The 17,322-nt window shown below is 46.0% G+C and overlaps 1 protein-coding gene across 1 annotated transcript in view; it reads left to right on the top strand.

Moving 5' to 3' along the window:
• Positions 1 to 17,322, top strand: part of epb41l4a (erythrocyte membrane protein band 4.1 like 4A) — a 127,648-nt gene that overhangs the window by 34,804 nt on the left and 75,522 nt on the right. Inside the window, 4 exon segments of the mRNA NM_001165322.1 lie at positions 6,990 to 7,094; positions 15,924 to 15,975; positions 16,192 to 16,270; positions 16,748 to 16,845. Of these exon segments, the coding sequence (NP_001158794.1) occupies positions 6,990 to 7,094; positions 15,924 to 15,975; positions 16,192 to 16,270; positions 16,748 to 16,845 (334 nt within the window).

Below are 17,322 nucleotides of genomic sequence, written 5' to 3'. Positions count from 1 at the left end.
GTATTATTATAAGTGTAGGTTTGAAATGTTGCTTGTCGGTATGTTATTTCTGCTTCCTAATTCACCGCAGCAGAGAGTTGTGCTGGGAGAAGGTTGTCAAAAGCAGTCATAATCACAGAATTCATGTCGTGTCGAATCACAGCACTCACAGCACTGAGCCTTCCCTGTGGCTCAGTTGGTAGAGCATGGTGTTTGCAACGCCAGGGTTGTGGGTTCGATTCCCACGGGGGGCCAGTACGAAGAAAAAAAAAAGAAAAAAAAAAATATTAAATGTATGTATTCACTACTGTAAGTCGCTCTGGATAAGAGCGTCTGCTAAATGACTAAAATGTAAAATGTAAATATTCATAATGTCTCATAAATGTGGTGCGGAGAGACAAATGAAATCGACATGTGGCATCTGAAATGAAAACAAGGAAGGAAGGAATGAGGGAAGGAAGGGATGAGGAAAGGGGTCACGTCTGCTCCCGCTCTTCCCTCCTCTGGCGCTTGAGGGCGCCAGGCTGCCCTGCATCACGCACTCCTGTCATCAATTACGCACACCTGCCTTCCCTCGTCACGCACATCAGTGATATTGGACTCACTCACTCATCTGTTTATTTCCTCCCCTATATTTGTCAGTTCCCTGCTCTGTTCCCTGCTGATGCATTAATTGTCTTTTGTTTTTGTTACCTGTTTGCTGACGCTGTTCCTGTCTCATTCCATGTCCATTATTTATTAAATGTTTTACGTACCTGCTTCGACTCTTTCCAGCGTCATTCCATGCGACAGAATGCATCAGCCAACACACGATGCATCGGGGAGTACTGGCGTTCCGGTTGGTATGGTGGCATCGGCTCTGGGTTGCCACCGATGGAACCGGGGATGCCTAGCCAGCTCGTCGGGCTTCCACACCCTATCTGGCTCGAGGTTTCCTTGCCCCGGTTGGCTCGGATGGCGCCCATCCCACGTCGGGCCTCAGCCGGATCGTCAGTTCTTGTTCGCCCAGCCGGTCCAGGAGTTTTTTTGTTTGTTTTTTGTTTTGTTGGTGACGTCAGGGTGGATTCCGCCGCCGATGGAACCAGGGGTGCCTAAGCCAGCCCATTAGGCTTTCACGTCCTGGCTGGCTTGAGAGGTTTCCTTGCTTCGGTTGGCTCGGCGGCTTCCCATCCCATGTCACTTTCCACCGGATCATCGGGCTCCCTCTCTGCAGCGGGATCGACAGGCGTCTTGCCTCAGCCAGATGTTAGGCTCCCATGCCTCAGCCGGCTCACCAGGTTCTCACGCTCCTGCCGGTTCGTTGGGCTCCCACGCCCCAACCGGCTTGCCCAGCACCCATGTCTCGGCCGTTTCGCCCAGGTGGGACGCCGGGTGGCACCCCAAGAGAGCGCCAGGCTGCCCTGCATCACGCACTCCTGTCATCAATTACGCACACCTGCCTTCCCTCGTCACACGCATCAGCGATATTGGACTCACCTGGACTCACTCACTCACTCATCTGTTTATTTCCTCCCCTATATTTGTCAGTTCCCTGCTCTGTTCCCTGCTGTTGCATTAATTGTCTTTTGTTTTTGTTACCTGTTTGCTGACGCTGTTCCTGTCTTGTTCCATGTTCGTTATTTATTAAATGTTTTACTACCCGTACCTGCTTCGTCTCTCCAGCGTCATTAAATGTGACAGAAGGAGGGATGGAAGGAAGGAGGACACGATGAGACAATGTTGTATTCATGCTTTGAGAATAATTAACAGAACTGTACTACAGTCACTCAGCTCAGTCTTGGCAGAACTGTGAATACCAGTGTCACGGTCGTCGTTGGTAATGGAGGACCAAAACGCAGCAGGAATGTTGATGCTCATCTTGTGTATTTATTTACAAACTAAGTGAACACCAAAACAACAAAACGAAACGAACTTACGAACAACGAAACAGTCTTGAAAGGCATACTCAGCAAAACAAGAAACAATCTCCCACAAATACACAGACAAACGCACCCAACTAATATAGGACTTCCAATCAAAGGCAACACCACACAGCTTCCTTCAATTGGAAGTCCACCCCAATTAACTCAACATAGAAACAGATTACCTAGACTAAACATAGAATTACATAAACATGGAACAGTGCCCAAAAACCCCGGAATACATAAATCAAATGCCCTTTTAGAAAAACCACCACCCCGAACCACATAAACCAAATACCCTCTGCCACGTCCTGACCAAACTACAATAACAATTAATCCTTATACTGGCCAGGACGTGACAGTACCCCCCCCCCCCCCTAAAGGTGCTAACCCCGGAAGCACCTCAAAAATAACAAAAACCCCAAACAACAACAAAAAATCCCCCTAACTAAAGGGAGGGAAGGGAGGGTGGCTGCCGTCGACAACGGCACTGTGCTACACCCCCCCTCCCCAACACACCTATATCTGGAGGTGGCTCTGGTTCAGGCAGTTCGGGCAGACGACCCACCCCGGCAGCTCCGGGTAGACGGGCCACTCGGGCTGGCCCGGAAGACAGTCGGGCCACTCTGGCAGACCCGGAAGACAGTCGGGCCACTCTGGCAGACCCGGAAGACAGTCGGGCCACTCTGGCAGACCCGGAAGACAGTCTGGCCACTCTGGCATCTCCGGGCAGTCTGGCCACTCTGGCATCTCCGGGCAGTCTGGCCACTCTGGCATCTCCGGGCAGTCTGGCCACTCTGGCATGTCCGGGCAGTCTGGCCACTCTGGCATGTCCGGGCAGTCTGGCCACTCTGGCATCTCCGGGCAGTCTGGCCACTCTGGCAGCTCCTGACTAGTGGGTGGCTCTGGCGACTCTTCACTGACGGGCGGCTCTGGCGACTCTTGACTGACGGGCAGTTCTGGCGACTCTTGACTGACGGGCAGTTCTGGCGACTCTTGACTGACGGGCAGTTCTGGCGACTCTTGACTGACGGGCAGTTCTGGCGACTCTTGACTGACGGGCAGCTCTAGCGAAGTCGGACTGGGATGACGCACTTGAAGCCTGGTGCGTGGTGCTGGTACTGGACGTACCAGACTGGGAACACGCACCTCCAGGCTAGTGCGGGGTGCGGGAACAGGACGAGTCGGACTGGGCTGACGCACTTCCGGGTCCGCACGAGAGACAGGAGCTGGAAACCCAGGGCTATGGAGGCGCACAGGCGGTCTTGATCTTACCTCCTGCACAACCCGTCCTGGCTGGATGGAACTAGTAGCCCTGTACGAGCGGGGTGCTTGTACAGGGCGGACTGGGCTGTGCAGGGGCCTGATGGTAGCCGTGCGTAGAGCGGGAGTTGGGTAGCCTGGTCCTCGGAGGCGTACCGGCGACCAGATGCGCTGCGCAGGCATCCTCCTACCAGGCTGGATGCCCGCTCTAGCACGGCACCTGCGAAGGGCTGGAATAACGCGCACCGGACTGTGCGTGTGTATGGGTGAGAGTGCGCTCCTCAGCGAAACATGGCGCTCTCCACCTCATACGTTCCTCCATATAACCACGGGTAGCTGGCTTCCGGCTCTTCCTAGGCCTAGCCAAACTACCCGTGTGCCCCCCCAAAAAAGTTATTGGGGGTGCCTCTCGTGCTTCAACGCCAGTCATGATCCTCGGAAACGTTCCCGGTCCTTACCAGCCATTCTCCATGGGCCCTCTCCGGCCATAACTTGCTCCCATGTCCATTTCTCCCTTTTGTCCAATTCAAAATCCCACTGCTCCTTCCTCTGCTGCTTGGTCCTGGTTTGGTGGGAGATTCTGTCAGGGATTTCTTCGTCGTCAGACGATATAGCGAAATCATCGGCGGAAAAAGAGAACCAGAGTTGAGATAGTTCATTTTGAACATTTAATAAACTCAAAAATTAACATACAATTTTTTTTTTTAAGAACTCACGATTACTAGACAGTCCTGTTAGGCTCACACACGCTAAACAAGAAACAATCTCCCACAAATACACAGACAAACACACCCAACTAATATAGGACTTCCAATCAAAGGCAACACCACACAGCTGCCTTCAATTGGAAGTCCACCCCAATTAACCAAACATAGACATACAACCAGCTAGATCAACATAGAAATACGTAAACAAGGAACAGTGCCCAAAAACCCCGGAATACTTAAATCAAATGCCCTTTTAGAAAAAACACCACCCCGAACCACATAAACCAAATACCCTCTGCCACGTCCTGACCAAACTACAATAACAATTAATCCTTATACTGGCCAGGACGTGACAACCAGGAAAGACACAGTAGGCCTTCACAGGTGGTAATTAACCACCCAGGAGTTTATATGATGTTCGAGTTTATATGATGTTGGAGTTTAAATTTCACTGCTTGTTTATGATGTTGTTAAAGGTTTGTCAGGATGTGAGGTTGTCAGGATGTGAGGATGTGAGGTTGTCAGGATGTGAGGTTGTCAGGATGTGAGGTTGTCAGGATGTGAGGATGTGAGGTTGTCAGGATGTGAGGATGTGAGGTTGTCAGGATGTGAGGTTGTCAGGATGTGAGGTTGTCAGGATGTGAGGATGTCAGGATGTGAGGAAGTCAGGATTTCAGGATGTGAGATTGTCAGGATGTGAAGATGTGAGGTTGTCAGGATGTGAGGTTGTCAGGATGTGAGGTTGTCAGGATGTGAGGTTGTCAGGATGTGAGGATGTCAGGATGTGAGGATGTCAGGATGTGAGGATGTCAGGATTTCAGGATGTGAGGTTGTCAGGAGGTGAGGATGTCAGGATGTGAGGATGTGAGGTTGTCAGGATGTGAAGATGTGAGGTTGTCAGGATGTAAGGTTGTCAGGATGTGAGGATGTGAGGTTGTCAGGATGTAAGGATGTGAGGTTGTCAGGATGTGAGGTTGTCAGCATGTCAGGATGAGCAGTTGTCAGGATGTGAGGATGTGAGGTTGTCAGGATGTGAGGTTGTCAGGATGTGAGGATGTCAGGATGTGAGGTTGTCAGGATGTGAGGTTGTGAGGATGTGAGGTTGTCAGGATGTGAGGTTGTTAGGATGTGAGGATGTGAGGTTGTCAGGAAGTCAGGATTTCAGGATGTGAGGTTGTCAGGATGTCAGGGTGTGAGGTTGTCAGGATGTGAGGATATGGGGATGTCAGGATGTGAGGATGTCAGGACGTCAGGATGTATCAGAGGGAGGAACTGTAGAGGATGTCCCCACAGGGAGTCAAACAGAAGGAAGCACAGAGCCACTGTGAAACAGCTGTCTTTCTGTCTAGCAGGTGACAGGCATAAGCATCATGTGGTTTAATCAGAGATGAGACAACAGCAGAAGGAGAGAGAGAGTAACTTAAGAGAAAGGGGAGAGAGGAAGAGAGAGAGCCTGTCTCCTGTGTCAGACACAGGCAGCCCACTTGTGATTCCCTTGGAGTGCACCTGCAGATTGGAGTAGATCATGAAAACATGCAGATGAGCCCTGAATCCCACAGGAGGAAGTAATGAACTATTAACATGAGGAAGTGCACTAATTTAGGTGCCATAGGAATGAACTTAGACCCACTCATCTCATCCTATGTGGTTCCTTGGTCTTCTTGGACTTCTTGAATTCTTAATAGGAGTTTAAGTTGTCATGAGACAACATATAGATTCACTAGGTGTCCCACACTGCTGCTTATTGTTCTACTGCTGAAAGATGGCATAGTCTGCTCCAAGAAGTCACATTTGGTCTCTATCCAGCTGAGCATGGTCTGTTTGTCTGTGTTCACATGCTTTGATGGCATAAATCATACTGACTGTTTGTCAGTGTACACCTTGTGATTCATCAAACATGTGCTTTGTGGTTAAGAGGAGCAGTCAGAGAGAAACACACACACACACACACACACACACACACACAGTTTCCTCCTCTGTGTCAAGAGCAAACAGAGATAATTAGGTAAAGAGAGAGATGTCCTCAAGCCAAGACGGATGCTGGTGTCTTGTTAAAGAAAACAATCCCAATGCAGGTACACCGCTGGTCTGTCAATGATCCACCTGATACGATCTCTCCATCATACACCAAGGAAATGAGCGTGTATGCATGTGTGTGTTGACTTTCATATGGAAAGGAAAGAGAGGAGGGTAGGAATCCCTGGGTTGTGGTCGGTGTTTGTGTTTCAGCCTCACCTTGAGATGATGTTAGCTGTGAGTAAAGCCCCATCTTTCATTACAGGCATCGATGCCTCCATACTAGACATTCATTTCCTCTCTTGAGATGTAGCCAATCAGATAGCCCTCAGGATAAATGTAAAGAAACATTTTAAAATGTAGATGAGAGAGAGGAAGGTTTGCTTGGGTTGTCGTCCGCGCTAAGGCAAATGTGGATTGGTTGGTGTGATCCATAATTGTTTTTTTATCAGAATAAATATTTATATCATCAGTGGATACATTTGGATTGATGCTGTATCTACAAGAGAAAGCTGAAGTGCTGACAGATAAGATACGGTCAACGATGTTTCTTCACCCTACAAAGGAGAAATAGATGTGATTATCTTGCAACAGTGGTGTAGGTGTCTGGTTGATACTAAAATCAAAGTTCTAATATTGTTTCTTTTAGCAGATTGCTTTTGTAAGCCTTAGAAATGGTAATGAGAGGCACCATGAGGCATGTAAATTGCAGTGGAAGGCAGTTTTCACTGCTTAGCAAAGTAATCATTTATATCTAATTGTTATTTCCCTGAAGACATAGGTCTACTCTCTTACAGAGTCTCTTTATGCCATTTCTGAATCCAGACACCGAGAGCTGAAAGAGAGACTATCTCTCCTCAGAATACAATATGAGCTATACTGTATATGCCATCTATGGTTGAAGCTATTTATTCTTCAAAACATGACTGTCAGTACAGAAGCCCACCATGGTATTTCAGAATACTTTGCCTGTTGCCTCAGAATGCATTAATAGCTATAATATGAAATCCACCCAGTTTCTATTCCATAAGTAAAAACACTGACATCAACTTGATGTCTTTGCATGGGAACACGTTTGCCTGTGACTCAGACACTGAGTTCCAAAACACTTTGTGTTCCACAGAAGTCTACTAAGGGTTCGGTGGTGCTGGACCTTGTGTTGGACCATGTGAAGCTGGCAGAGACAGACTACTTCGGGCTGCGCTACTGTGACCGCAGCCACCAGACGGTGAGTCACCAGTGATTTCTATAAACATATTTATACAAATCATTTCTACATTTATAAGTGAATGTGTATATGAATGTGTGTCCATGTGAGTGACAGTATCTCAGCACACCACTGATAATCTCACAGTAGACCAGGGAAGGCATTATGCATTATGACATGCTTATGACATTACATTATGAATGGCGCACCGGAGGGATTATTTCCTTCCTTCATATACACTAATCAAAGTGTCTGATGAGATTAGAAAGGTTATTTTGCCTCAAGTCAGATGTCTGGCTTAGATATCTAAGAGGGTAGCTTCAGCTTGCCCCAGTCAAAGTAAAAATAGTAAGCATTATTATCCTGTAAAGACAACAACAGCTCTGTGAATATTGGCCGGGGGTCATTCTCTGTCCTGTCATTCCTACAGAAGGTGCCATCACAGAGCGTCCCACGCAGGCCCAGCCCATGATAGGGTAGAGTAGGGCTGGGGAGGCCCCAGGGCTACACACACTCAGAGTTAGTCAGAGTACAGAGCCATAAAAGAACACAATGATAAATATGTCCCAAATGGCACCCTATTCCTTATGTAGTGCACTATAGTGCTCTGGTCAAAAGTAGTGTACTATTAAGGGAATAGTGTGCCATTTAGGACACATACATACTCTCCCAATGTCCCCATTGCTCTCTCACATGGATGGGCGGTATCCTGTGCAATGCCTTCAGGGGGCTGTCGGCCAAGCCCTGATTTATCGTCAGACCAGCATAGGATGAAAGAAAAACAGTGAAAGGAGACTGAAAATGTTGGAACGCCAGCATCACTGTCTGTTAGCCTATGCCCTAACATGTACTATGCACTATTATAAACTGGGTGGTTTGAGCCCTGAATGCTGATTGGCTGACAGCTGTGGTATATCAGACCGTATACCACGGGAATGACAAAACATGTATTTACTGCTCTAATTAAGTTGGTAACCAGTTTATAATAGCAATAAGGCACCTCACGGCTAAGGGCTGTAACCAGGCACTCCGCGTTGCGTCATGCTTAAGAACGTCATGCATCTCGCTCTCTCTCTGTCTTTCCATCTCTCTCTCTCCGTCTTTCCATCTCTCTCTCTCCGTCTTTCCATCTCTCTCTCTCCGTCTTTCCATCTCTCTCTCTCCGTCTTTCCATCTCTCTCTCTCCGTCTTTCCATCTCTCTCTCTCCGTCTTTCCGTCTCTCTCTATCCGTCTTTCCATCTCTCTCTCTCCGTCTTTCCGTCTCTCTCTCTCTCTCTCTCTCTCTCTCTCTCTCTCTCTCTCTCTCTTTCTCAACCCCTTATCCCGTTCTCCCAACCCCACCCAGCCACCATGTCTCAACCCCCAACCCCTCATCCTGTTCTCCCAACCCCACCCAGCCACCATGTCTCCGTCCTTCCTCCCATCTTGTTCTCCCAACCCCACCCAGCCACCATGTCTCAACCCCCAACCCCTTATCCTGTTCTCCCAACCCCACCCAGCCACCATGTCTCAACCCCCAACCCCTCATCCTGTTCTCCCAACCCCACCCAGCCACCATGTCTCCGTCCTTCCTCCCATCTTGTTCTCCCAACCCCACCCAGCCACCTTGTCTCCATCCTTCCTCCCATCTTGTTCTCCCAACCCCACCCAGCCACCATGTCTCAACCCCCAACCCCTCATCTCATTCTCCCAACCCCACCCAGCCACCATGTCTCCATCCTTCCTCCCATCCTGTTCCCCCAACCCCACTCCAGTCCAGGTCACAACGGGCAATCACACAGATTTTGCTCTCGTTTCCCTCACACTTCAATCATCTCTTGTCTCTCACCTCCTTTGTGCAGGCTCCTTTATCCCCAAGCACCCCCTGTCTTATTAACGAACCACAGCCTTTCTTTGTTGGGGCAGGAAGTCCATATAAGATTTGGGGGTGGAGCCAGCTACCTGCAAGATATCTCTCCTCAATTGCCACTCCCCTCACCTCTCCCTGCCGGCTGCCACAATAAATAGTAAAGTAAAGTACAAATACTTTCAAGTATTTTTACTTAAATACTTTACATTACTGCCCCCACTCCCGGAAACCATTTCCCACCCCTTCCTACCCCCCCTAGCAACTAGGGTTGCTCGTCAGTCACCCACTACCCCCCACTGCCCCGCCCTCCTCCCGGCGACCAGAGAAAACCCTCCCCATACCACCCCTTGGACCTGAAAGCAAAGAAAGTTTAGCTTTAGCTGAGTTTATTCTTTTGAGTCAAGTATATTTGTTCAGGCCTCAATTGTTCCTTGACTAACACCATTAATTCTCGCTGTCGATGATTCTAATGCTTTAACTTCTAACAGTAACTGTATCCATGGCAAATGTTTTCTACCTTCACCCTTGTTTTTCTCAGTGGTGTGTTGTTCCAGTTCATCTCCATGCTGTAGGCATGCCTGACAACAGCTGTAACACTGGTTTGATGTTGAACTATGTTTGACCGAGGGTTGTGATTTATAAGGTTAGCCAACCTTGTTTTTTTGGACATGCGCACAGAGGATGCATCTAAGCTACTGAATCCTTCTGGAGAAAAGAGTCGTATTAGATTTAAAAAGAAATGCCTTTACACTTTTGCATAAACGTTTATAGAATCATTCTATCATACCAATGCATACACATAGCTATGTTGTTTATGGCAGGTTATCCCCGCTGTGCTTGGGTAATATTAGACCCAAGAGCGTGCTAGCGTCAGCATGCACCCTCCACATCATTCCCACCCTCAGGAGTCGTAAACGACATACATGTACCAACATATTGAAGCTGCTTTAGGACTGATAGATACACACACTGTTACTGTGTGTCAGAGAGCAGTGACACTTTTAGTGTCTGTGCATGGAGCAGCAGGCCCATAATCAAAACCTATCCATTTAGAGAGACTTCTCTGTCATTTATATGGGGCTGCATGCCTGCCTGCTAGCTACACCCTTCATTACAATATCAATGCCCTCTCCTGGTGTAACCCTCCATAATATTGAGGCTGAAGTTGTAGTAAGATGACTGAGGTTCCAGAATGCTCTAATATCTACACCAGCACACCGCTTAGAATGCACTCCCAATACATTGTTTAGTTCATTCTTGTGGATCATTCTTCATTTTAGAACTAGTAGAGATATTAGAACAGAGCCCGGGACTCTCAGTCCGACCTGCCAATCAAACTGTCTGCCTCATGATGACAGAGCCTTTTAATTTATTATCTATCATTCTATTATTTATCAGTTCTAGTCACTTGGCAACTGAGCTGTGTTGGAGGGCAGAAAGACATGCCTTTCTCATACTGATAGATAGAACACACTCTAATCGCATGTAATAAAAATAAACACCTTGAGGTGTTCAATAAGTATTGCAAATATAAAAATGTAAATAGATCTGGAGGGGCTTTGTGCAGGTGCCATGAATGCAAATAGATGTAACCCATTAACTTCTACCGTCCCACCTGGCCAACATCCGGTGAAATTGCAGAGCACGAAATTCAAAAATACCAAATTCAAATATTTAACATTCTTGAAAATATATGTGTTATACGTCAAAATAAAGCTTAACTTCTTGTTAATCCAGCCGCTGTGTCAGATTTCAAAAAGGCTTTACGGCGAAAGCAAACCATGCAATTATCTGAGGACAGCGCCCCACATACAAACAGATGAATATCATATTTCAACCAGGCAGGTGCGCCACAAAAGTCAGAAATAGCGATATAATTCATGCCTTAACTTTGAAGATCTTCTTCTGTTGGCACTCCAAAATATCCCAGAAACATCACAAATGGTCCTTTTGTTCGATAATGTCCTTCTTTATGTCCCAAAAATGTCAATTTATTTGGCGCGTTTGATTCAGAAATACACCGGTTTCAACTCGCCCAACATGCCTACAAAGTATCTAATAAATTACCTGTAAACTTGGTCCAAACATTTCAAACAACGTTCCTAATTCGAACCTCAGGTACCCTAAAACGTAAATAATCGATAAAATTTAAGACGGAATAAACTGTTTCCAATACCCAAGGGAGGTTAACTGTCTACTATTCACAGAACCCTTTTAGTACCCTTTTTTCTAAGAGTGTAAGGTTATTTTCTAAGTAATGTGTTACCAAAGGATTACTTACTTTGTTCTCCTCCAGTCAGTCGCTGTTCATTGGAAGATGACTACCAGTTAGAGAAATAAGTAGATTGTTTCCCAGGTTGTCTTTCTGAGTGGAACCCCTCTGTCTTTGTCTGGTTGTCCATGGATGATGGCTGACGTCCTGTCACTGTCAGCCACTGTTCTAATCCTCAACCCCCTCATTTGCATAAATTAGCATGCACTGGAACACAACAGCTGCACTGATGTGATTATTGCAAATTAGATAAGATTAACCAATTCAATTAACTTATTCTAATTCAATCACACAGACATAGCTCTAATCACGTTCCCCTGGACACCAATATCCGTTCCGGTGTATTCATTAGGCACAAAACGAAAGAAAATACCTAATTTCTACCAGCATGTAAAATGTGAAACCAGAGGGAAATAAATCTAGACCACCTTTACTCCACACACAGAGACATGTACAAAGCTCTCCCTCACCCACCATTTGGCAAATCTGACCATAATTATATCCCCCTGATTCCTGCTTACAAGCAAAAACTAAAGCAGGAAGCACCAGTGACTCGGTCAATAAAAAAGTGGTCAGATAAAGCAGATGCTAAGCTACAGGACTGTTTTGCTAGCACAGACTGGAATATGTTCCAGGATTCTTCCAATGGCATTGAGGAGTACACCACATCAGTCACTGGGTTCATGAGAGCATCAGCTGTTCCGGATGATAATGGCTGGTAATGGCTGGTAATGGCTCACATCAACACCATTATACCAAAAACACTAGACCCATTCAAATTTGCATACCGCCCCAACAGATCCACAGATGATACAATCTCTATTGCACTCCATACTGCCCTTTCACACCTGGACAAAAGGAACACCTATGTGAGAATGCTATTCATTGACTACAGCTCAGCGTTCAATACCATAGTGCACTAAAAGCTCATCACTAAGCGAAGGACCCTGGTACTAAACACCTCCCTCTGCAACTAGATCCTGGACTTCCTGACAGGCGGTAAGGTGGTAAGGGTAGGTAACAACACATCCGCCATGCTGATCCTCAACACAGGAGCCCCTCAGGGGTGCATGCTCAGTCCCCTCCTGTACTCCCTGTTCACTCATGACTGCATGGCCAGGCACGACTCCAACACCATCATTAAGTTTGCCGATGACACAACAGTGGTAGGCCTGATCGCCGACAATGACGAGACAGCCTATAGGGAGGAGGTCAGAGACCTGGTCGTGTGGTGCCAAGACAACAACCTCTCCCTCAACGTGATCAAGACAAAGGAAATGATTGTGGGCTACAGATAAAGGAGGACCGAGCACACCCCCATTCTCATCGACAGGGCAGTAGTGGAGCAGGTTGAGAACTTCCAAGTTCCTTGGTGTCCATATCACCAACAAACTAACATGGTCCAAGCACCCCAAGACAGTCATGAAGAGGGCACGACAAAACCTATTCCCCCTCAGAAGACTGAAAAGATTTGGCATGGATCCTCAGATCCTCAAAACGTTCTACAGCTGCACCATCGAAAGCATCCTGACTGGTTGCATCACTGCCTGGTATGGCAACTGTTCGGCCTCCGACCGCAAGGCACTAAAGTGGGTAGTGTGTACAACCCAGTACACCACCGGGGCCAAGCTTCCTGCCATCCAGGACCTCTATACCAAGCTGTGTCAGAGGAAGGCCCTAAAAATTGTCAGTCTCCAGCCACCCTAGTCATATACTGTTCTCTCTGCTACCGCACGGCAAGCGGTACCGGAGCACCAAGTCTAGGTCCAAGAGGCTTCTAAACAGCTTCTACCCCCAAGCCATAAGACTCCTGAACATCTAATCAAATGGCTACCCAGACTATTTTCATTTCCCCCCCACCTCTCTTTTACGCTGCTGCTACTCTCTGTTTATTATCTATGCATAGTCACTTTAATAACTCTACCTATATGTACATATACATATTACCTCAATTACCTCCACTAACCGGTGCCCCCGCAAATTGACTTTGTACCGGTACCCCCTGTATATAGCCTCGCTATTGTTATTTTACTGCTGCTTTTTAATAATTTGTTACTTTTATTTCTTCTTTTTTTGTGGTATTTTTCTTAAAACTGCGTTGGTTAAGGGCTTGTAAGTAAGCATTTCACTGTAAGGTCTACACCTGTTGTAATCGTAGCATGTGACAAATAACATTTGAATTGCTTTGAAACAGGGAGGGACTACTTGAACTTGTCCAATGAGAAACACTTGTTTTCTATTTTCCATTAAAAACTTTTTCCTATATTTTGCTATGATGAGCCCTAATGAACACTGCCCTGGTGCCCATCTGTAGTGTGGTGGGGTGAGGATTTAGGTGGGAGGGAATGGCGAGGGTGCACCACACAGCATCTTTCAGTGACATACTTTAGTCTGAAATAGGTTATCCTAGTCTAGCCTACCTCATTACGCTAACATTTATTCATCTCCATGCCCCAGAATGTCCCAGAATCCAAAGGTTCAGTCCACAGACTCTTCCCCTCCTCTAACAATTTCCATCTTCAGCTTGGCTAGTAGCAACATCACCAGAAATGCACATACAAATATATGGAATGCATATAGAACAGGACTTGAAGCTGTTTCTTCATGCAAGGGGTGCGGTGCTATTAATTTATAGTAGAAATGAAAGCAGTTTCGTAACGCGATATCAGCTACCATGCCCTACAGTCAAGCTAAAGCAGAAAACATTGAGCGAATAATAATAATAATATTTCTTTCAGTCTCATTTCTAAAAGAGCTGAGTCCTTATGCTGTTCCGTGTGAACTGTGTGAACAAAGGCACTCACGTTTGTTTTGAATGTTTGCTGCCGGTGTCTAATGCCGATGTGAAGTGAACAGACTGTTGTTTATCACTGTGTTTTATCTCCGTGTTAAGTTATTAAAAGAACAGAGGAAGAGAAACATTGTTGTCGATCTGTCTGTACCGATGGCTCCCAGGAGAAGCATGAGCTGCAATGACATTGTGAGCTCTGATACAATATCACAGCAAAGCAAGGCCTCACTGTGACAACACTGCAAATAAAGATTTGAAAATAGCAGTTAGCGTTCACAACGAGCTCCACATCAATGATTTGAAAATTGCAGTTTGCATTCATGATCATAAGAAGCTCGACAACATCCCACAAATAGACACCACAGCGCAGTAGCTGCTGTAACCAGTGATGTGAATATACTGTATGGAGACCTACACACTGTTTATGTTTATTGTCACATAGGGTCATTGTATGTAATGTACATGTCTTCAGAGCTTTTGTGGGCTCCCGAGTGGCACAGCGGTCTAAGGTACTGTATCACAGTGCTAGAGGTGGCACTACAGACCCTGGTTCGATTCCGGGCTGTATCACAACCGGTCGTGATCGGGAGTCCCATAGGTCAGTGCGCAATTGGCCTGATTAGGGTTTGGCCGTCATTGTAAATAAGAATTTGTTCTTAACTGACTTGCCTAGAGTGTGCACAGCTGTCATTAAGGCAAAGGGTGGCTACTTTGAAGATTCTCAAATATATTTGGATTTGTTTAACACTTTTTGGTTACTACATGATTTCTTATGTGTTATTTCATAGTTTTGATGTCTTCACTATTATTCTACATTGTAGCAAATAGTAAAAAGAAAGAAAAACCCTGGGATGAGTAGGTGTGTCCAAACTTTTGACTGGTACTGTATATATGATAATTTAATGTCCATCATCAACATCACATAAAGAAATTGTGCACAGTAAGCCAAGCAGTCTTGCAGGAATGTTCCCAAATCAGATGTTCATTGACGTGAGAGCCAGAGGTCCAACGAGATAAAAAATAGATTGCAATTCCAAAATGCCAGTACAGTATAAGATAATGAATAAAAGCCAATAAAAAAGAAGCTTCATGTGTTTGATTTTTGCCTCTGTGGCAGCATGCTGTGACCTGTTTTAAATCCATGTTTTACTGATGCAGATTTGAATGACTCACACTCCTTTTTAACGAGACCATTGATTAAAGTTGGTTTTAATGCGGCTTCAGTATTATGCCAGAGTTAGCATGACTAAACGTCCCGCTCTGGAGCTGCCTGAGTCCTGTCCAATACACTGACTGCACACTACACTACACTACACGCACACACACACACACACACACGCACACGCACACACACACACACACTGCATAGACCACACAGCCACACAGCCGTGCATTTCTCAATTTCTTCCAGACAATTACTGAATACTTAATCTCTCGTGGACAGACTATGTAAACATAAAGGGTACGGTATATCTGTCATGATACAACGGGATGTGTGAGATCAGCAGCATTAGTTCCTGTGCTTGTGTTTTTCGTCACTGGTTATTTAGACAAATCACAATTTCACAGGTATTAGCATCTTTCGAATTTTGGAAGGGGATGAGACATTTGGCACACAGACTTGCAAAGAGAAAGGGTGGATCGCTTCGTTGTAGTTCTGATCCTCATTTTACCTCTTCTCTTAACTCTTATGGACCCAGAACTTAATCAAGCATCTGACCCATTACTCAATATTTGAGTTCTGGGTTAACCGAGATTACTGAATACTCATGCTCAAGATAGCTTGTTACAGTACATTCTGTATTTGTTAATGTACACATAGGCTACTAGTTCCATATTGTATATTACGTATGATACTACTAATGTAAACAAATAATCATTATGGCTGTCATTTTTGTATGTCATTTGAATGTCTTCTCTGTCTTTTTTGTTTGCAGTATTGGCTAGACCCCTCGAAAACCCTTTCAGAACACAAAGATTTAATAACAAGTAAGTATCTCGTCCTTTCTCTGCATTCAGTTGAGTTGAAAGCCTCTCAGCTGTTTGGATACGGAGAGTTTGCTGCTGCTGAAATCTCTCTGTCTCTTTCTTTCTCTCTCTCTTTCTTTCTCTCTCTCTCTCTCTCTCTCTCTCTCTCTCTCTCTCTCTCTCTCTCTCTCTCTCTCTCTCTCTCTCTCTCTCTCTCTCTCTCTCTGTCTCTCTCAGAAGGGCCTCCATACACACTCTATTTTGGGGTCAAGTTTTATGCTGAGAATCCCTGCAAGCTAAAAGAAGAAATAACAAGGTATGTATTTTTGGTACAGTACTAGATTTCTCCAGATAATATCATTGTGGCTGCTATGCTATATATCAGAGGTAGTCAACGCTGTTCCTGGAGTGCCGCAGGTACTGCAGGATTTTGTTCCAACTAGGCACCACACCTGACCAACTGAGCTAATTGATCAGTTCAGTGATTGCCTAAATTCAACACACCTGGTCTTCCAGGTCCATTAAAAGAAAAACATGAAGTTTCTGCAGCACTCCAGGACCAGGGTTGCCGACCCCTGCTAAACAGTATATCATTGACCAATCATCCAGTCACACAACAGTGTTATCATCTCCCTACTTTTGATTGAATTGGCTAGCACAGCCACACATACAATATAAAAGCTTACATGCAGACTACAGGTTATGTACACTATCTATGACAATATGAAATAGCTTGTACTGTGTTTCATGTGCTATATGGATGTGTGTCTGTGTGTGTCTCTGCGTACTGTAGGTATCAGTTCTTCCTGCAGGTGAAGCAGGACGTACTACAGGGCAGAATCCCCTGTCCCATCGACATCAGCGCCCAGCTGGCTGCTCTGGCCATACAGTGTGAGTACACACAGAGGCAGAAAGAGAGAGGCAGAGAGAGAGAGGCAGAAAGAGAGAGGCAGAGAGAGAGAGGCAGAGAGAGAGAGGCAGAGAGAGGCAGAGAAAGAGAGAGGCAGAGAAAGAGAGAGGCAGAGAAAGAGAGAGGCAGAGAAAGAGAGAGGCAGAGAGAGGCAGAGAGAGAGAGGTAGAGAGAGAGGATGAGAGAGACAGAGGCAGAGAGAGAGAGGCAGAGAGAGAGGTAGAGAGAGAGGCAGAGAAAGAGAGAGGCAGAGAAAGAGAGAGGCAGAGAAAGAGAGGATGAGAGAGAGGATGAGAGAGACAGAAGCAGAGAGAGAGAGGCAGAGAGAGAAAGAGGCAGAGAGAGAGAGGCAGAGAGAGAGGTAGAGAGAGAGGATGAGAGAGAGAGGCAGAGAAAGAGAGAGGCAGAGAAAGAGAGAGGCAGAGAAAGAGAGGCAGAGAGAGAGGATGAGAGAGACA

This window comes from Salmo salar, chromosome 13 (assembly GCF_965601325.2).
Source record: "Salmo salar chromosome 13, fSalSal1, whole genome shotgun sequence".
Lineage (NCBI taxonomy): Eukaryota > Metazoa > Chordata > Actinopteri > Salmoniformes > Salmonidae > Salmo > Salmo salar.
The sequence above is the reverse complement of the archived record's forward strand: the minus strand, read 5'-3'. Positions and strand labels throughout refer to the sequence as shown.